The sequence below is a fragment of the Acipenser ruthenus genome, chromosome 11 (assembly GCF_902713425.1).
Source record: "Acipenser ruthenus chromosome 11, fAciRut3.2 maternal haplotype, whole genome shotgun sequence".
Lineage (NCBI taxonomy): Eukaryota > Metazoa > Chordata > Actinopteri > Acipenseriformes > Acipenseridae > Acipenser > Acipenser ruthenus.
Window position 1 is genome coordinate 43,217,120 of NC_081199.1, and position 22,873 is coordinate 43,239,992.

At 40.2% G+C, this 22,873-nt stretch overlaps 1 protein-coding gene across 1 annotated transcript in view; it reads left to right on the forward strand.

Annotated features, from left to right (window-relative positions):
- The first annotated feature begins 1,619 nt into the window (after window positions 1-1,619).
- Window positions 1,620-22,873, forward strand: part of LOC117427099 (parathyroid hormone 2 receptor-like) — a 39,241-nt gene continuing 17,987 nt past the window's right edge. Inside the window, exons 1-6 of the mRNA XM_034045470.2 lie at window positions 1,620-2,132; window positions 8,634-8,733; window positions 15,115-15,225; window positions 17,608-17,726; window positions 17,947-18,044; window positions 20,300-20,486. Of these exons, the coding sequence (XP_033901361.1) occupies window positions 2,067-2,132; window positions 8,634-8,733; window positions 15,115-15,225; window positions 17,608-17,726; window positions 17,947-18,044; window positions 20,300-20,486 (681 nt within the window). The 5' untranslated portion in view covers window positions 1,620-2,066. The remainder of the gene's footprint in view (window positions 2,133-8,633; window positions 8,734-15,114; window positions 15,226-17,607; window positions 17,727-17,946; window positions 18,045-20,299; window positions 20,487-22,873) is intronic.

The following is a 22,873-nucleotide window of genomic DNA, read 5'->3' on the forward strand; positions in this document are numbered from 1 at the left end:
TTTTCTTAATTTGATCAGCATTGCCAATCATTTTAACAAGTTAGAATATTGGTAAACTCCATCTGAATCCTAAAGCTATCTTTTTAACTGAATAGGCATGAGAACATGCTCATGCAGGGTGTCCTGTTGCTGTATACAGCGTGTAGATCCATGTTATTTACAGTGACCACTTATTAGTAAATGTATAAATAGGCAAATAAGCAAACTCGGCACATGTGTTATTAAACGGCTCTAGGTTGCGATTGCTTGACCTCAGCTGAACTGTTAGATTGCCATGTGTTAAATGATTGATTTAATGATTAATACAGAACAATAAACTAAGCATGTGCACTCCTAAACTCCAATCTCTGTAGCATCTCTTCCATTTATAAAACTGATGCAGTAGGTGAGGTGGAAATAATAATAATAATAATAATAATAATAATAATAATAATAATAATAATATACAATAAATTAAATCAAATGACTGGAATGATTTAAAACTAAAAATAAACAAGCTTGCAGTCAATCAAGGTTTTGTTATTTTTTTATTTAAATAAGTTATTTTCTGATGAAATCTGCCATACAGTATAAAAAAGTGTGAAGAAGGCCTGTTTCGTTTAGTTTAGCGTGTTCACTTTGTGATCGCAGGGCCAGCACAGATACATCATTTATGTATGTGTCGGACTTAATTGGTTTATCAGTAAATAATTATTATTTATAATCCAGCACTTCAAATTTACATACATGTTTCAAAACAAATAACCGACACGCTACATACCCAAAACAAGTTACAGTAGTTGGAAGCAGCTAATTCCACAGCGCGGATTGCTGCTACCAGTGAATTCGATTTATCTGGGAATCAATTCAAGTGCAACTGTACTGATTGTGATTGAAAATGATGGGACAGAAACAAAACGCGTTCCGCCTCCAGAGGCACCGCTTCTGCACTCTGCCCCCTCATGCTGCTTGATGAATGCAAGGTGCTGTCCCGCCGTCCCTCTTTAATCCATTGATCGCACCGTGAGACTCAGTTGTCGAGGAGAGGCGCGCTTGCAGGCAGCAGTCACTGCAGTCACTGCGGTTTCAGCACCTAGGACAGATCATGGTTTGACAGAGCGACTGGACACAGTTTACAGCACGCTATACAGTGCCTGTATTTCGCAACCAGTACTTACAGATGGAACTTAACGTTAAATGCTTTTATTGTGTCGGTTTAGAAATGTGAAGAGGACCCAAACCTTTTGCAGGGCAATGATTGCACTTTGAATAAATGAATGAGTCAAGAAAATGATTACTAATAAAAGGCTACTCTGAAACTTATACGGACTACCAGCTTTGAGACAGAGCTTTTTAAATGTTTGATCAGTGTGAAGTTAAAGTAATGCTGCGCTCAATGCAGTACTCTGTGTTTTATCGAAGTCTGTGTTTCCTTTTTTGCTGGATGTTCAGGCACGCGGGCGTTTAGTCAATGCAGGTCACCACAGCACGTGCGTCTCTCACTCCCGCCTCAGTAATGTAGATGGCGCTGTTCTAAAACTACTGCAGCGTGACTCACTAATGCTAAGTAGGATCTCGCTCCCAAAACTAAATGTCTCGCATTCAACCCCCTTTCAGATCCCTCATTGGAGGCACCACATAGCAACCTCTAGAAACCTAGAGTACAAACCACTTCGCTGCTTCTATGATGGCATTAGCCAACTTGATTCCAGTAGCTAACATCTGCAGCTGGGGGTTCTGAAATCTCTGCGCTTTTGGAAGAACGCTGCAAGCAATTACCAGCAGTACATACGCCATGTCCTTAACTGATAGCTGTGTTATCCAATTCTTAATCACTGCTACTGCGATACTGCTTCTCTACACGCACGGGATAAACAAAATACTTGCAAACAGGATTTTAAAGTAGGCAGTACAGAACTTCAAATTATAATCGGGCTATCGCAGCAGAATTAAAGACTTTCAATCTTTATTGACAAGCCGCACATGCTGGAGAAGACATAAAACTTCATCGACCCTCTTTCTGCATAGATGCTTTTAGTTCAATAACTATTTCTATACTATTCTGCCGAGTTTCGACTCCCGGAAGAATGACAAGGTGTTTCATGTGGAATTTCCTGAGACTAGTCTGGTGCTGGGCTTTTGTGGAAGCGCAGGTAAAACTAATGCTTAAATCTATGTTTCAGTTTAAATCTATTGTTTGTTCATGTATTTATGTATTAACCTTAGCTGCTCGTTACCGGAAGGATTCAGGTCTCAAACTGACTGACGCACTCTAACTTTTGCTTACATTTCAAGATGTTGACTACAACTCCGTGAGACGCCTTTCCCAACCTTAGACAGTGCCTATGTTGAATTGCACCTGTAGGCTATTGTGTCAGTTAAGTTACACAGGAGTAGTTTTCATTAATACTGTATTAAAATCCCAAGCAGTGGTGTACTCGGTACATTTCTAATGGATTCTTGTTCAGGCTATTTCAGTTGTTTTTAGGTGTAATTACTTTTAAACGAGTTAAGCAGCAGTGTATTGAAGGGACGCACTTTGATGTCTAGATTTAGGATCATGCAAACATCTAATCCAGTGTGTGTATTTTATATAAAGCTCCCACAGACCTAAAATCTATGGATTTCGTTTTTACTGGTCAATGTTGTTTTAAGGTATTAAATCAATTATTCTAAACCTGGTATTGTAAACGATTATATTTTAAATGAAAAAAAAATCATGCAGGTTTAGTAAATCCGATTAACAAAAGCTACCATATTATATTACTGTAGATGCTCCATGTTTAATTTACTCAAAAGAGCCAACTTCCCAACGTTTCTGTGTGTTTATATATCTATATATCATATTTAAATAACGGATTTTCCAATATGAAGCCTTTGAATCTTCTAAATGTGGTTCTAATGGTTCTACAAGTGAACACCCGCTACTTAAGTGTTTGAAACTGTCAGCTGTTCAAATCAGTTGTAACTAACTAGTGGTGATAGGAAATGTACATATAGTGCTGGACAAGCTTGCCAATAAGAAGATGGTAAAGCAAGGCAATTCTGAAGTGCCCTGGTGCGTGTTCAAAAACAGCCTTTTATAGTATTGTAGTTTTCTTTTATCGCACTGTGCAGGCATCCTTTTGTGGTGCACATACAGTATGTATCATACTGCGTGCAGTAGCTATGTGAATTACTCCGCCAACACACGTTCTGTATTTATACTGAGCATCAAAATAAACGTATCACTTATATTTGAGCATCAAAATAAACGTATCACTTATATTTGAGCATCAAAAGAAACGTATCACTTATATCTGAGCATCAAAAGAAACGCATTGCTTATATTTGAGCATCAAAAGAAACGTATCACTTATATTTGAGCATCAAAAGAAACGGATCACTTATATCTGAGCATCAAAAGAAACGCATTGCTTATATTTGAGCATCAAAAGAAACGCATTGCTTATATTTGAGCATCAAAAGAAACGTATCACTTATATTTGAGCATCAAAAGAAACGTATCACTTATATTTGAGCATCAAAAGAAACGTATCACTTATATTTGAGCATCAAAAGAAACGTATCACTTATATTTGAGCATCAAAAGAAACGTATCACTTATATTTGAGCATCAAAAGAAACGTATCACTTATATTTGAGCATCAAAAGAAATGTATTGCTTATATTTGGTCTGTCGATCGTGGGCAGGTGCTGTGACTCTTGGTCTCCCAGTTCGTGGCCTGTCATTGACAGAGCGTGTCTGGTTATACCGTCTCGCCAGGTTTGAAATTGCTGTCTGTGAGCACCCAAGACGGCGAGCCACAGTACGCTGCCCTTGTCCAGCCTCCAGCATGCCGATTGCACGAAGACGCTGCTCTCTTGACAGACGTGGCATATTGTTTTTTTTGTTTTTTTAGTGATAAGTTTCTTTTCATGCTTGGTATATAATGTTGTGTTTTGGAAAATTGTGGTTTTCATTCATGACCAACACCTAATTATAGCAGAGGCCACAGTAATATACAGCACCCTAGGCACATATTAGCAGCATATTGTTTTTCTACTTAATGGGTGCATACAGTTCTTTTCTCTTTTTTTTGACAGTTAGCATTGTCTCCAGGACTCCACAATCTTGTAAATTCTCTTTCACTTTGCAGCTATGACTCTGACTCATTTAATAGATCTTGCCCCTCTGAACATCCACCAATGAAAGTGTAGGATGGCATGAGGAGTCTGCTGTGTCTCTGACTCATTTAATAGATCTTACCCCTCTGCACATCCATAGACCCTCCAATGAAAGTGTAGGATGGCATGGGGAGTCTGCTGTGTCTCTGACTCATTTAATAGATCTTACCCCTCTGCACATCCATAGACCCTCCAATGAAAGTGTAGGATGGCATAGGGAGTCTGCTGTGTCTCTGACTCATTTAATAGATCTTACCCCTCTGCACATCCATAGACCCTCCAATGAAAGTGTAGGATGGCATAGGGAGTCTGCTGTGTCTCTGACTCATTTAATAGATCTTACCCCTCTGCACATCCATAGACCCTCCAATGAAAGTGTAGGATGGCATGGGGAGTCTGCTGTGTCTCTGACTCATTTAATAGATCTTACCCCTCTGCACATCCATAGACCCTCCAGTGAAAGTGTAGGATGGCAAGAGGAGTCTGCTGTGTTTTCAGATTTAAAAAAAAAATCTAAATTTACTGGGAAATTGCACTTTGCACAAGACTTTCCCAAAAAGAAATACAGGGTTATATTCACGTGAGAAAACCAGTTATTTCTACTAATCAAATGTTTCATGTTAAGAAAAATGGACACACAATTTTTTTTAAAGATATATTTGTAGTTGTTGTTTGGTTTATTATTAAATAGGCCTATATGTTATGGTAAAAGTCTGAATCTGGTCAATCTTAAATTTTACCGGTAAATGTTAACATTGACCAAATAAGGTGGTAAATGTCTGAAATTATGAAGAACTAGGTAGCTTTTCAGACATTTACTGGTTAATCTTATGATTTACCAAAGCTTATTAGTAAATGCAGGTATATCATTGAAGAATGTATTTATTCCTGCATATCAATTGTCAATTAATAAAATAATCATTATTGTCGAAGAATATATTTCTTTCTGGATACACATTTTCCATTAACAAAATAATCATGAATGAGCTTACAGTAATGCACAATTGAGCAATTTAAACTCGTTCAACATGGTACTGAACAGTATTGTGATAAACTTATGTAGAACAGCCAACATTCTGGTAAATTTGTGTATGAAAACATTCACAATGGCGTTAAAGGATGTTGTACTCCAAATACGTAGTCGTTTGATGAAAAATAACATTCTGTTTAATGCAAATTAAATCATTTAGGTTTCAACAGATAATCACACTTTGGTTATAACACAAAACGCCACAAAGACAGGCAGTAAATAGAAATATTTCCTTACTGCAGCATGGAGACTTTTGTAGCACTTGGAGTTACACAGGACTGCTGAAGCCTTACAATGTGCAAAGGCAGTTGGTTATTCTTGAGATTTACCTGTAAATGTCCAAAATAAAGCGTTGTCATGTTTATTTCGGACGTTTACTGTTGTGCTTGGTAAATATTGACATTTACCAGTAAATCTTAAGATTTTACCAGGGACTTAGTCCAAAGTGCATAATATTTTTGAATAATATTTATATGAATAGCCATTTAAGCCATTGTAGGTATTACTATGATCTTGAGATTACAATATTGCCTATCCACTGTGCTTAACAAAGCCCATAGTAAAACCAGCTATTGTTCAAACTGCTATGCAATAGGAGTCTTATCCCAGTCCCTGCTGTGGAAGCACTAGTGTGCAATCCTTGGTAATGGCACTGTAAGGAAGGTGTAACACAGAATGTTTTTTACAAGGTGTATTTTGCCATTGAACCTGTAGCTACTATTTCCCAAGGATAAGGCTTCCAGCAGAGGATTTTGAGTGGAAATTGCAGCAGCCTTTTCATTTAATTGCAGGTTGGTTGTTTTAGGGTTGGATTGTATTCTTGAACTGATGTCTGCCTGCCATAACAAATGGCACAAAATAAGGGTCTCTGTTTCATCTTGTTGAAAGATGTATCGTAATAGTTTAAATCTGTTCTTATTGTGTAAAGGTGGGGGACTATGAATGATACACGTGGATTGCAGGACAATCCTGGAACCCTGGCGTCTGTTTCTCTCATCTTTTAGTGCAGAAATGTGCAAAATCCAAATCTAGAACATAAGGATACCCTCAGTATAAACTGGCAGTGTGAATGGTAATATCCCACCATGCCCAGATTCACTTTGATTAGTCTCAAGGGGGGCTCCACAGAAGGCAATTTGTCAAAGGTAATCTAAACTAATAGAGAACAGTCAGCTATTAACAGAAGGGCATCACAATAAATCGATTGCTGGTGAAGCACATTGCTGATTGCAGCGCTCCTGTGCTGGGAATTCCATTCCTACATCATTTAATACCAGTCATTTAAGGGAATTCCCTGATTGGCCATTTAATAAAAATGCACTGACAAGCGCTTCTGAGGGCAAGCCTGTATCTAGTGCATTTGGTATTTAGAAAAGTACCTGTGCTCGGGTCTGAATGCATGATGATGTTTTTTGAAAAAAAAAAAAAGATACTGTATATATAATTGAAATTGGAGAATTTCTTGAGATATTGTTAAAAATGAATTAACAGAGATTGAAACATGAAGAAATGGTTTTGGATGTTGTCTCTGTCTCATGAAGCACAGCGTGAACGCGCGCACACACACACATTTTCTAACTCTAAATTCTGACTCTGCTTGCAGTTTTAATGTAATACAGATTTAACTACATTAGTGACTTTGTTAACCTTTTACTTAGAAACGTTTATTGTTTTGTATATATAATGGCTGATTTCACTTACATGGACCCATTAGGATCTTTCCGGTATATTCATCTGAATAATGTCAATTGAATGTTTGTGGATTTTGAAAAGCACTACATGCCAGTTTACATGATGGTGTAAGATGTTTTTGCAATGGCTTTGCTTGAAGTCACTAGTGCTTGCTTGTAAGGCACACTCGTTCTGCTTTGGATATAACAGAATGCCTCTCTCATTTTGAAGTCACTAGTGCTTGCTTGTAAGGCACAGTCGTTCTGCTTTGGGTATAACAGAATGCCTCTCTCATTTTGAAGGCACTAGTGCTTGCTTGTAAGGCGTCCTCGTTCTGCTTATCCAGCTTCAGTTCCTCATTGTCATGGCTCCCCTTGATCTTTTCTGTTCAGCTTTTCATTTCTCGTACAGAGTCAAAACCTTCCTGATAAGGACAGAGGTTGTAATACCAACAGAAGGGTAGAACATTCATTTTAATAGGGATACCATGTATAGCTTTAATGATAGCGTTTGGCATTTTATTTAGCTTAGAATTACAAATATTTATTAAATCATTTATTGAATGTAACTTTACTATACTCGTCTGAAATAATTCGTTAATTTTGAAAGTGAAATATTTTGCAGTTATTGATATTACATCTTCCTATGAGGTACCCTGGGCTATGGCTTTGATTTCCGAGTTGCTGGGATCATGTGATCACAATGCTCGTAGGAGGCACTGCGATTGAAAGGGGCTTCTAAAGGATGCAGTATTGTAACATCAACCCTCATCTGGGAAACACCACCTTAGAGGAGTGATCCCCAAGGCTTTACAATCAGTGGGGTCATTCTTTCAAGAACCAACCTAGAGATTAGCAACTTTTAACATTGTGCTTCCTGGTTCCTAATGACTTCCTGTCTTGTATGTTGTACAATGGGAAGTAGTTAGGTACCAGGAAGAAGCAGTTCAGTCTTTAAATCTTCAGTGTTTTAGTATTAACAAATCTGCATTTATTTAAAAATGAATCAAATAATGGAAAGATCTTCAGAACAATACAAGAGGGACCAGTGATTATTTATTAATAGAGTTAAGAAACCAATTGAAACCCTGCTTTCATCACCTTTGTGTTGACAAATGCACAAAGCATGTATTAGGAGTAAAACGCTCTGTATAGAGTATGTCACAAAGTACCAAGTAAGGGGCTATATACCTGTATACTGTATCGCATCTTTCCTTGTAAACATCTCACTGCTGAGAAGGATTGCCATACCATTGCAGAGAAGCCTGTACTGTTTGCTCTGCAGTATGACCTGTGGATAGTTATGACAGCCCCTCACTGTTCATGTCCAATTACTATGACAGCAAACAGACTGCAATTCATTGAATACAAAATCAATTCAAACAAAAGAAAAACATGCCTCGCTTAATGAAATCAATTATGAGATTCTGGCTTCCTATTTAATCTGACACAGAACTATTCACTTAATTGATTTTGTGACAGGGGTTTGACAGGATAAAAAATGTGTTTAGCATAATAATACTGCAGCACAACACAGCTGTTTATAAAAGTTGATCCATTCATTGGAATTGAAGACACATTGCGAATTCCATTAGGAGCATGAACATTTTAAAACATGAACTCATTTAGAATGCTTGTAAGCCAACCAGAAAACCCATCAGAAGAAGCCCTCCAATAGAGTTGTGTGGGTGGTGCTATTGTGAATTCATGGTGGAGGTTGTGATGTCATTGTGGCAGTTGTGAAGTCATAATGATTGAACCCTGTTGGGGTTTGCTTTGGCCACCAGGTTGATTCTGATTCTGGCATCACCACAGAGGAACAAATTTACCAACTCATTGATGCCAAGCTGCGGTGTGACCTGAACATTTCTGCACAGGATTCTGAAGGTAAGGTTAAGAAGCAGTCCGAATCCTCCAGGTCAGTCATGCCTCCAGCTTTCTCAAGGACACACCAGTGACTTTGAACCCTACTGTATAAGCACTGTAATGTTAGCAGTGACCACTCTTAGGAAAAGTCAAGCAGACAAAGCTTTTGGCTCAGTACACTGATGAAGGCACTAGATACACATTTGTCTACTTAACTTAGTTTCTAAACTATATATATATTTAGAATTCACCGTTCTTCTAGAATAACTATCACAGTAATTAATACCACAGCTATCAGATTCTTTCTGTGGCATTTCAATGCCATTATGCCTACAATGGTTTTCCATCCAACCTAACAGGACATTTCTCAGTTCCAGTGTTTCTGTTCTTAACCAGGGTTCCTGTTGCAATCCAATACTGCCCGCACAGTTGAGCAATATTGAAAGCTACAGTAGCTATTGAGCAACCACAAACTTCATATACCCCTCAGCCCCACACGAGTGGTGCAGCTGAATACGTTGAATAACCCCAAGGCCACAGAGCAACTCGACTCACTGACCACTTTGTCATAAAGGTTGCCTTTGTGAGAATAAGGCTTCTACATTTGTGACAAAAGGAAAGTTGTTTAAGTCAGGCCTCTGCAGTGAGTAATACAGCACAGTCTTGTCAAGGAGCTGTATGGAGGTGCTAGTCAGGTTTCAGTTTTAATTTATTTTTTAAAACCAACCGTGTTTATCCTTGGCAGAAGCCTATTATCCAAGCTGTTATGTTATCTCATCACTGTTTCCGTACAAACCTAAACTTAGTCCCTCTATACGACCTAGAACTCCTGCCTGTTATGAACTTGCAGCCAGGGTCAGTGCAGATCCCCTGTGTCTTTACTGCTTGTGAAAGACCCTTACAAACGGACACAGAAACAGTGCTGGAGAAGCTTGTCCATCACGGCTCTGACCTGTAGTTGAATGTTTTCACACAACAATCATCTCACCAACTATTTCAAAGAAAACATATTTTCACATGATATATATATATACACAGTTTTTTTTTTACATAACAAATATAAAAGGAAATTAGGCAGGGGTAAAGAAGGTACTGTATGCCAGCGATTCAAGAGGTAAGCATTACACAAGAGATGCAACACAAAGCTCCCGAGTCATGTGTGTGATGCAGGGGGTCCAATTCATACACTATGTGTAATGTGCTATGCTATGTTATGTACTATATGTTCCATGTTACTATATCAAGTCATGTTTTTGTGAGAAAAGAGAATTATTTTTTCAGGTATTTCACATCATGTGCTGTTTTTTAATGCATTTCTCTATACAGTGATTACTGTACATGTTCATGGAGCTGTGCATTTCTCTCTACAGTGATTACTGTATATGTTCATGGAGCTGTGCATTTCTCTCTACAGTGATTACTGTATATGTTCATGGAGCTGTGCATTTCTCTCTACAGTGATTACTGTATATGTTCATGGAGCTGTGCATTTCTCTCTACAGTGATTACTGTATATGTTCATGGAGCTGTGCATTTCTCTCTACAGTGATTACTGTATATTTTCATGGAGCTGTGCATTTCTCTCTACAGTGATTACTGTATATGTTCATGGAGCTGTGCATTTCTCCACACAGTGATTACTGTATATTTCACAATTCTATATACCCTTGATACAGTGCTTGAGTTATGAAGAATTGCAGTGGACATACTGTAATGTGTTATTGTACTCTTTTCATGACAGTCTAAAACGGTAGTTAAGCTTCTGCTCAGGCTCAGGGGAGTTTTATTCTGCTAATAGGAGTTTAATTGCATCAAGAAATCCCTGCTGCCCTGTTAACAATGACATTTTGAAGTACCTGTCATGTGAAAGCTGAACCCATTTAATTCCGCCTCTGAGAGCTGCAGAAACCTCCCCTGGTCAGAAATCTAACCTGTTGTTGTTTTTTCAGTAACACTACATGAAGTGCCTCTAATTACTGTGTATTTACATAGTAGTTACATAGTAAATACATGTGCACTTACACATAATTACAATGATGTTATGCACAGTTACAATGTACTTAACGTGGAAATCATTTTGCACAATATATGTACGTCCACAATTGTATCACGCTAACCCAGTCTTGCACTGAGTCGTGTATAAAGGACAGATACTACGTGACAGAGTTTGCGTTTCTCTTATACCCTATAATATAAATCTATGTATTTGTCTATCCTGTCAGGAACTATGATTTGACAAATAAAAATGGACTTTGTTGAATTGAATTCACAAAAGCCCACGTACAGTAGGGTCAAAGCTGTAGCTTATTGTTAACATCTCAGTCTAGTGAATCACCTGACAGCTCAGCCAGCACCTGCCCTCCTAATTGCATTGCCTGCAGGAAGCTGGTCTTGTAAAGTGCAGGAAAAACAATAACAGTGTGTGAATTATCAATTAAACAACTTGAACACAGAGTCTTTATGGATTTCAATGAATTATTAATCAGAAACGCAGTTGTGTACTGTAGACACTAATGGAGGAGTGATTGGGTAATTAGAACTGCATCCACATCATTTCAACAGTAAAGGCAGGATGCAAATGTTAACAAAAAAACACACACCCACACACACACCCACACACACACTGAGACACACACTGAAACACACACGCACACTGAGACACAGAGACACACACACACACACACACACACACTGAGACACACACTGAAACACACACGCACACTGAGACACAGAGACACACACACACACACACACTGAGACACACACACTGAAACACACACGTACACACACACACACTGAGACACACACTGAAACACACACGCACACTGAGACACAGAGACACACACACACACCCACACACACACTGAGACACAGAGACACACACTGAAACACACACACACGCACACTGAGACACAGACACACAAACACACTCACACACACTGAGACACACACTGAAACACACACGCACACTGAGACACAGAGACACACACTGAAACACACACGGACACTGAGACACAGAGACACACACACACACACTGAGACACAGACACACAAACACACTCACACACGCACACTGAGACACACACACAGACCCCCCCCACACACACACACACTAAGACACAGACACACAGGCACAGACACACAAACACACTCACACACACTGAGACACACAGACTCACTCACACACACACACACACACACACTGAGACACACAGACCCCCCCCCCCCCACACACACACATACACACACACTGAGACACACAGACAGACAGACACACTCACACACACATTATAGATCCACTAGAACATTTAAGAATGAGATGAGGTCATTCAGCCCATCAGTTCCCAGTAGCTGATTGATCTCAAAAACATGTTCATGTCAGGCATCAACAGCGTGACTCTAGAACCTCACCACTCTGTGTAAAAAGTCTCCCGTACCATCTGTCCTAAGTCTGTCCTTGCTTAACAATGGCTATCTGCCCACATGGTTTGCTAAGTTCCTGCACCACTGCAACCTTTGCAATACTTTGAAAAGAAATGACCAAGAAATTGTTAAACGGCAAAAAAAATAATAATTGTTTCTAGAAGTTCTTGGGTGTTTAAATAAACTCAAACTGGCCCCATATAATGCTCATTTAGGAGACTCTTCCTAGCAGTTCACACTCTATCGGCACCACTTATTTTATATTCTTATTAGTTCTGTAACTAGAGCCTGGTTTACACTGGAGAGTGACTTGAAGACATGTGTCCTGTCCTGAACATTTGGTCTTTCCATTCTTGGTCTTTTCTTTTTTTAGCATACTGTACAGTGTCATTTCAGTATCAGCCTTTGTGAGCAACTCTTAGAACTTCAGTCTCCTGCATTCACCTTGCCTTGGCTCTCAGACTGCAGGAGTGCAAAGCAGGACTTTATCACAGTCTCATGCGCTCTGTGCTGAAATACTTTCCGGGTGTTGAAGTCTTGATAAATGTTCTGAATGCTATATTGCTTCACACTGCTCCATTCATCCACTCCAGCTCTGGGACCAGGGGACCAGCATGACATATCTGATGAATGACCAGGCTTGGTGAATGAACAAGTTAGACTGACAAGCGATATTACATTGCTGCATGTAAACCTATAGTTTAAAGTGTAAGTGGATTGAAATTACATTTCAGTTTTTTTCAGTCCCTTACCTTGTTATGTTTGCAATCGTTCACAGTGGTTCCATTATCAATCGCTTATCTATCCCGGGCTGGATCAGCCAGCTTCTAGTGAATAGAAACAAACCAACAAGTGTCTCAATGTACTGCTGGCAGCTCACAGCTGTGCCCCTGTGCACTGGAGCACTGACTCCAATCCTATGAGGACACATGGGCTGTTCTAGCCAGGGTTTCATACAGTACGTTTATAGCAGGCAACAAGAACAGCACGTTTTGCACAGTCACCAGTGTAAGGTTTATGAATTAAGGTAAACCTGGAATGAATCAATTTGTTATGCTATAAGAATGAGACCAGACCAAGTTTCAAATTCGAATCATGTTTACCATTTATTAGTTCCAAATACCCACATTACATTCTACATTGAACGTGATTGTTTAGAAAAAATACATGCTTCTAGTATTAATCCAATGACCTGAACCCCCAGAGAGAGCCCTCAGACTGATTCACTGATGGTTCACGATGATGGAGGTGTTTGAGGCTTCTTTGTCTGTGTCGACTCCATGCCCGGTATTTATACCATATGGGATCAGGACATACATGTGACTACAGTTTCTGTTATCTTACTAATTATCAGTAGAACTGAGCCCTTTAGCTGTTACTACATTTAAGTGCAACCAGCCACTAACCAATCTCTTTAACAAGGTTTACAAGGTCGTGAATCGTTTACCATCTTTTATTCCATACGTATCTGCACCTGCTTTATTTCTTGAATCATTTTTACTCTACTTAAAAGTCACCTCCGATAAACTGTTTTAACATTTACCAATACATTTTACTCTCATATGGTATTTCCGATACATTTTCATCCTAAAGAACATAAGAGTATCTCCTGGACTCAGCTCAAATTACTGTAACATGACAAATTTGTCCTGACTGAGTAAGGCAGCTGTGCTATTTTTTTGTCGCTAACATAACAAAGATAATGGCATCTGTCATTTTAAGACCTTTATGCATTTTGTTATCCCTGCAAATGTACAGAGGAATACCGTTAGGAGAACTAGCCCACCCTCAGGGCTGTTCATCTTCTGCTGTAGAAGTACTGCATGTGTGGGAGTTTCTGCATACTCAGCTGTTGTGCAATACACCGAATTATAAACACTAGAGCAATTTCTTTCTGTCTAAAACTGGCTTGCGAGCTGCCCTAAATTCATGTGAATTGAGTCACATCTTAAGCAGGAAACAAATCCCAAGCAGGACATTAGTACTTAAGCAGACATTACCTGTAAATGCCAGTGAATTCACAGAAATGTTTTGTATTTTCCAAGTGCAGCATCACTGACGCACACAAACCCTAATTGCCATTTTTTGTTCTTGTTATTCTTACAGTGGCTGCTTTAATGAAGTACTTTGAATAACCCAAGCTAAATCAGAAACAGAATGTTATGAATGTGTTCAACCTCAGTCAGAAACAGTGTGTTATGAATGTGTTCATACAGGATGCCCCATGTTTAGATAGAGAACCAACTGCCCAATGTTTCTGTATGTTTAACACATCTTTGTCAAGGGAAAGTGTGTTTGTAAACAAACAGTGGAGGTACTTGTAGGCTTTTGTTGCCATGGTAACTACAATCACGTGTTTCTATTTAAATCTATTAATGTGCTTGTGATGTAATTTAATACATAGTTAATGAATTATGTAACAGTCTACTATATATATAATGGTATTAAATAAATAAATAGCTGAAAACTAAACAAAATAAAATTGGGGCACTATATCTTGTTGGAGGCTTGCTGTAATTCTACAGAACCTGCTCCAGGTATTCATTATGGCCACCTACACCTTCACTGCTTACAGACAGTTCTGTAACATGCAGCATCTTGATTTTCTTTTCACAAAATAATTGGTGTACGAACTGGTGACCCCGCGCAATCAAGCATCTTAACCACAGTGCAAAAGAGCCAGGCTCCTCTCCATTAGTGGTTTAGAGCTTTCAACCTCATCTCATCTCACCGACAGCCGACTGGCAGTGCAGCACCCAACACTGCCCTCTACACTAGCACAGTGGTGAAGGATTTATATGACCCATCATGATTTTATAACTAAGATACATGTTTACCATAGCATGTGTTTTTGTGTTTTTGAAATGCACATTTCAATCCTATTTCATATGCTGTATGATAGCGAATGGTAGTGCACCACAGGTAAGATTTTTGTAATGGTTCTTTAAAAATGACTGGTGAATCCTCCTCTCCCTGCAGATGACTTGTGTCCAGCGGATTGGGATGGCCTGGTCTGCTGGCCAGGGGGCTCCCCTGGTGAGGTGACCAGAGTGTCATGTCCATCATACATCTACGATTTCAACCACAAAGGTACCCTTTGCTCGCCTGTGTGATTCTTTATTTATTATTCTAAATTTATTATTTATTATAATATAGTAATCCAAGCCTCCACTAACAACCCACGTAAATTATTCTCTACCTTCTCCTCCCTCCTAAATCCTCCCCCTCCTCCTCACTCCTCTATCTCCCCTGATGACTTTGCCTCCTTCTTCTCTTCTAAAATCTCAGATATCCGCAAACTCTTTAACACCTCTCCCTCCCCCGCAACCCCTCCTGCTCCAACCCCTACACCCACTGCATCCCCTACTAACTCACCCTCCTTCTCCACCTTCTCGCCCCTCTCAGACTCTGACCTCTCCTCCCTGCTCCAGGGTCACAAACCCACCACGTGTGCCCTGGACCCCCTCCACACTCACCTCTTTCAAGCTGCTGCTCCTGCTCTACTTCCCTTTATCTCCTCCCTTTTCAACACCTCTCTCCTTTCTGGTCTCTTTCCCTCTGCCTTCAAAAAAGCCTCTATCACTCCCCTCCTCAAAAAACCTACCCTCGACCCCACCTCCCTCCAGAGCTACCATCCTGTCTCCCTCCTACCCTTCCTCTCCAAAACCCTCGAGTGGACTGTACACCGCCAGCTCTCTGCTTTCCTGTCCAACCACTCCCTGCTCGACCCTCTCCAATCTGGCTTCCGCTCTGCTCACTCCACTGAAACCGCCCTCCTGTCTGTCACCAACTCACTTAAGTGTGCCCGAGCTGCCTCTCTCTCCTCTGTCCTAATTCTCCTCGACCTCTCTGCTGCCTTTGACACTGTTGATCACTCTGTTCTACTATCATCTCTCGCTGACCTGGGGATCTCTGGCACTGCTCTGGCCTGGTTCTCCTCCTACCTCTCCAACCGCACTTACCAGGTAACCTGGCGTGGAGCAACCTCCACACCTCACCCTCTCTTAACAGGAGTCCCCCAAGGGTCAGTCTTGGGTCCTTTCCTGTTCTATCTCTACACCCGCTCCCTGGGCCCCCTCATCGCATCCTATGGTTTCTCATACCATTTCTATGCTGATGATGCTCAGATTTTCCTCTCCTTCCCCACCTCTGACTCCTCCTGCCATATCTCTACCTGTCTGTCTGCTATTTCCTCCTGGATGCACTCGCATCACCTCAAACTCAACCTCTCTAAATCTGACCTCCTTTTCTTTCCCTCCTCCTCCTCCCCCTCCTCTGATCTCTCTATCTCTGTTCCTCTGGAATCTACCACACTCTCTCCCTCTTCCTCCGCTAAGAACCACGGAGTCACCCTGGACCCCTGCCTCTCTTATTCCCAGCAAATCTCCACTCTGGCACGCACTTGCCGATTCTTCCTGAGCAACATCTGAAGAATCCGACCCTTCCTCACCAACTACGCCACCCAGCTCCTGGTCCAGGCCTTGGTACTCTCCTGCCTAGACTACTGCAACTCCCTCCTGGCTGGCCTCCCTGCGTCCGCCACCCGTCCGCTCCAACTCATCCAGAACTCCGCTGCCTGCCTGGTGTTCTCTCTGCCTCGCTTCTCCCACACAACTCCACTACTCCGCTCACTCCACTGGCTCCCGATCACCGCTCGCATCCAGTTCAAGACTCTTGTACTAGCCTACAGATGCCTTGACCAGACTGCACCCAGCTACCTCCAGACCCTCATCTCTCCCTACTCCCCCACTCGACCTCTCCACTCCGCCTGCACTAGAAGACTGGCTCTACCTCCGCTACGCTCCCCTGCCTCCAGAGCCCGCTCCTTCTCCACCCTTGCTCCGCAGTGGTGGAATGACCTTCCTACAGATGTCAGGACTGCCTAGTCCCTGACCACATTCCGGCGCCTCCTTAAGACTCACTTCTTCAAACAGCACCTGTAGAACTCCTCTGTTTGTATCCTGGGACACTATCACCCTTCATGTAAATGTGCTTTATTTTGCTTTTATCTGTCCCCTATTTTACTGCATTTAATCCTGTACTTCAGAGTACTGTAATCTGCCAAGTGTTTAATCTGTAGTATTTTGTATTTAATCATATCCTGATGTAACTATCACTGACACTGTTATCTGCTGTATTATTGAATTGTATTTTGTCACACTTGTACTTGCTTGAACCAAAGTCATTGTATTTATCTTGCTCTTAATTGTATTATTACTTGTACTGTAATACTTGAAATGTATTTGCTTACAATTGTAAGTCGCCCTGGATAAGGGCGTCTGCTAAGAAATAAATAATAATAATAATAATAATAATAATAATAATAATAATAATAATAATAATAATAATAATATTCACAAACGCTTGTTTCTGTGTTCCAGGCCCCTTCTCTCGCCTGTGTGATTCTTTATTTATTATTCACAAACGCTTGACGTGACTGGAGTTCCACATTGCTGTGTTTCTGTGTTCCAGGCTATGCTTACCGAAAGTGCGATGTCAATGGGTCCTGGGAGTTTGTGGAGAACAACCTAACCTGGCCAAATTATTCAGACTGTGCCAAGTTCCTCCACCCTGGCCTGGAAGGGGAAAAAGTAAGTTTAGTTAAAGGTGTTCTATTGAATGCTTATGAATTACATCCCCACCCCTTCTTTCCTTGCATTGTTACTTTGTGCCCTTTGAATGTGTGAAGGATCATTAGGCATTGATCATTCAATCGCTATTGAACAGTGAATAACCATGGCTCATAATGCACTGCTGAATCCACGCCCCATTAGCCTAGCATCTACTTGAACCCTGTTCCTTTCATTCCAGAGGGATTTCTTTGAACGCCTGTATATCCTGTACACTGTAGGGTATTCAGTGTCATTCAGCTCCCTCATGGTTGCCATTTTCATCATTGGCTATTTCAGGTAAGTGAACTGCTATGGTTGTTCAAGGGAAGTGTGGCATTCTAGAGTAATATGGAACACTCCCACTGTGCTCAAAAACAGAACTAATGAACATGTTATACTGTAGACACGTACACTGACTATTAAACATTGATCTTTAATAGATTCTAATTGCTGTGATTAATTAAGGACAAAATCAACTGTTTATGTAAAGGAACTTCATTTACGGCTAATTTGCATTTTTTAAATATTTTTTTGATCCTAGGATATTGTATTTAAACAAAAAATATGAATGATCATTTAGAAGAAAATAGTAAAGATGAAGTCTTTATTCAACTCAGTGAGCCAGGAGAGTTTATTACAAGTGCATGCGGGTCTCTTCAGTGTGGTATGTGTAGTCTGTAATAGAATTTAAATGGCATCTATTCCATTACTAAACGACCTATTGTCATTTAATCTTTCAACCTGTTGTCTTGAATTCTCAGAGGTTGATAGAGAGCAGGCCTGGCATTTCGGTGATTTAACTTGTGGTCTTGTGCAGATCATTCGGAAATGCCGACAGAACTTGATGGCAATTTGGGTATTTTGGAAGGGAGAGTATGAGAGGTGGAAAATCTTGTGTCCATGGTGTGTTTGGGGTCAGACAAAACATGAATGAACTTAAAAGCGTATTGGAGCTTGTGGCAGTCTGGCTCGCAGTGGTGAGGTGGATGACGTCACGGACCAGGAAGTAACTGACACCAAAACAGTGGATGGGCGGGTGAAGCTGAATGCTGCGGCACTCGGCGTATTTATTAATAAACAAAACAAAAGATTTAACAAAACACAAAACAAAAGGGCACGAGGGCCAAACGAATGAACAAACAAACAAGTTAGTGATGTGCTGGGTAATCCAGCATGTTTTAGCAATTGTTTTTTAAATGTTGCTTTCTCTCTCCGCTCCCCGTACTCTCCTCTACACTCAGCCCCGAGTGCAGAGAGCTGCAGGTTTATATACTCTGGCCGAGGGATTAACTAGTAGTTAATTATCTTATTATCCCTCGGCCAGAGTCTGCACGCGTTTGGTAAGGATGCATGACTGTCAGCTAGTTAAATAATCAGTAGCTGATCAGCCATGCATCCTCACAGGGTTTTTAAATATAATAATAAAAGACGCAGCGCTTTTACCCGCGCCGCAAACAAAAATACAAATAATAATACATAGAGGCAGGACACTCCGCCACAGAGCTACACTTAAACTGTGCACAAAAGAACAGTACATTTATAAACCTGTTCAATCTATTAAATAAATACAAAAGCGGCATTATAAGCATTAAAACTGTGTGGGAGTGAGGATAGAAATATTTGCACCAGAGATGCAATGTGTTTTCAGAATACAGAGGTGTGAAGGGCAGCACTTCATAACGGATGTTTAGATCAGGGATGCTCAGTGGTGTGCTGCGGTGTGTTGTCCAATCCAACATCAGGTTTCACAGCCCCCCCCCCCCCCCCCCGTTCTGTTCTTCACTGGGATCATTGCAAACTGCTGCTTTCTACTCATTTAATAATAATAATAATAATAATAATATCTTTATATAGCGCCTTTCATAGTGGATCACCATCACAAAGAGCTTTCCAGTTGATTTAACATCTCATCCGCAGGATGGAGCAGAAGGAGATTAAGTGACTGGCTCAGGGTCACACAGTGAGTCAGTCAGTGGCAGAGGTGGGATTTGAACCGGTGACCTTCTGGTTACAAGCCCTGGACTGTAACCACTGGACCACACTGCCTCAGACCTCAGTGCTTCAAACCCCTTTGTCATCCGTCTTCTTATTGACCTGTTTTGTGCTGTGCTCTGCCTAATGCTCTGTTCAGCCCTCAGTCTCTGGTATTCACTGAACAGTGCAGTACTGTAGGTTATCTATAAAGGTATTGCATTCTACTGTATTCTTTTAGGAGGTTTCTTGTCATATAAACAATTTCACAGTTGTAATTCGATTATCCGAACAATACATTATTCCGAACACCCCCTGCTCCCAGTTAGTTGGGATACCAAAGAGGTTTTACTGTCCTGCATCCATTCTGACAAGCTCTTGCATGCCAGTCTTGCATACTGAAAGCTTTCAAACCCCATCGAATTTGTGACACGCCATAAACTTGTGTGTTGTATAGAAGGGCAATATTCTATGAGGGTGTTGGCACCCCTCAAAGTCTGCATAAATGTCTGTTACGCAGAACATGATTGTATCGTACCGCTTGTGTCAGTATTTCTTAATGTTCCTTTCCTCCCATCCAGGAGGCTGCACTGCACCAGAAACTACATCCACATGCACTTGTTTGTATCCTTCATGCTGCGTGCCATCATCATCTTCATCAAAGACAGGGTCGTCCACGCCAACATCGCTTTGCAGGACTTCGATTCTGCTGCAATGGACGACTATAAAACCCTCTCACTGGCGCTGGTCCTGAACAAAACACAATACGTGAGTACTGGAGATAAAGAATATGAGAGTACTGGAGATAAAGAATATGAGAGTACTGGAGATAAAGAATATGAGAGTACTGGAGATAAAGAATATGAGAGTACTGGAGATAAAGAATATGTGAGAACTGGAGATAAAGAATATGAGAGAACTGGAGATAAAGAATATGAGAGTACTGGAGATAAAGAATATGAGAGTACTGGAGATAAAGACTATGAGAGTACTGGAGATAAAGAATATGAGAGTACTGGAGATAAAGAATATGAGAGTACTGGAGATAAAGAATATGAGAGAACTGGAGATAAAGAATATGAGAGTACTGGAGATAAAGAATATGAGAGTACTGGAGATAAAGACTATGAGAGTACTGGAGATAAAGAATATGAGAGAACTGGAGATAAAGAATATGAGAGTACTGGAGATAAAGAATATGAGAGTACTGGAGATAAAGACTATGAGAGTACTGGAGATAAAGAATATGAGAGTACTGGAGATAAAGAATATGAGAGTACTGGAGATAAAGAATATGAGAGTACTGGAGATAAAGAATATGAGAGTACTGGAGATAAAGAATATGAGAGTACTGGAGATAAAGAATATGAGAGTACTGGAGATAAAGAATATGAGAGTACTGGAGATAAAGAATATGAGAGTACTGGAGATAAAGAATATGAGAGAACTGGAGATAAAGAATATGAGAGTACTGGAGATAAAGAATATGAGAGTACTGGAGATAAAGAATATGAGAGAACTGGAGATAAAGAATATGAGAGTACTGGAGATAAAGAATATGAGAGTACTGGAGATAAAGAATATGAGAGTACTGGAGATAAAGAATATGAGAGTACTGGAGATAAAGACTATGAGAGTACTGGAGATAAAGAATATGAGAGTACTGGAGATAAAGAATATGAGAGTACTGGAGATAAAGAATATGAGAGTACTGGAGATAAAGAATATGAGAGTACTGGAGATAAAGAATATGAGAGTACTGGAGATAAAGACTATGAGAGTACTGGAGATAAAGACTATGAGAGTACTGGAGATAAAGAATATGAGAGTACTGGAGATAAAGAATATGAGAGAACTGGAGATAAAGAATATGAGAGTACTGGAGATAAAGACTATGAGAGAACTGGAGATAAAGAATATGAGAGTACTGGAGAAGACTATGAGAGTACAGGAAATAAAGATGTGTTCATTTGGTTTGCACTGTCCTTATAATGCCCTGTAACAAAACACACACACATACTTCAGGCTGTTTGAAACTTAACCCTTTAAGGTACAAGAGGACATATGTGTCGCAAAAATAAAAATTATGATAACCAAGAAAACAGGGTTTGAAATGTACCGAGGTTGGGACTGGTCATCCAAATGGTCAGTTTCCTTCTTGTGATACTTGCGCCACTCTCATGCACTTTAAGAAGAAACCGTTTGAACGGCCGCTCAAGTCCTAGTGTACCCTCAGGGGCTAACGCAGCCTATTCTTTAATGATCTGAATCTCTCTCAGGGGTGAAACACCAGCATGACTAGCGCAGAGGTAAATGGCGACGTTCTGTAGATCTGCCACGGTTTAGATTATTAAAATAGCAGCAACATGTGTTTCACACAATCTCAATTGCTTTTACTCTTCATCAGGTTAATAACGACTGTTGTGTGATACAGGTACGAGGTTGTAGACCTGAACTGATAGGCACTTCTATAACTAGCATACTGGTATTGCCAGGCATTGAAAACCCGGTGCCCAAGGTGGTCCTGCTACTGTACGGCTCATTAAACCGAGTAGTTGGTGAATTCTGGTTGATATTTAAATAGACAGTTGCTGCTATACTGTATATATCAGCCGGATTAACAGTTTTTGACTTAATTTACCTTAAAAAAAATTAATCATAAACTTCCCTTTACTGTAATGAAGCACTATAATCACTGAATAATTGACTGAGGCAACTGGAATGATGCACCCATTTCAGAAGGGATTTCTGTATTGGAAAATGATATTTTCATGAGATGTGGCAGAGGATCTGGAAGAACAAAGAAGCTATCAAAGACTCACTCCACACAGACAGGAGGGGAGGGTTGAAGCAGCAACAGTCAATAAGTGAGGCAAAGAACTGAGCACTTTTGTATCCCATTTTAGTGTTGAACAGCCTCTGTACAATGTCTGTGACACTGTCCAAAGAAATATTACAACTGATTTAAAAGCATTAGAGCTGCAGAGCTGTGCTGACACTGATCCTGACCACAGCCAGGTCCCTTGATCAATTCCATTAAGCATGCATTTAAAATGTATATATATATATATATATATATATATATATATATATATATATATATATATATATATATATATATATATATATATATATATATATATACACAATACCAG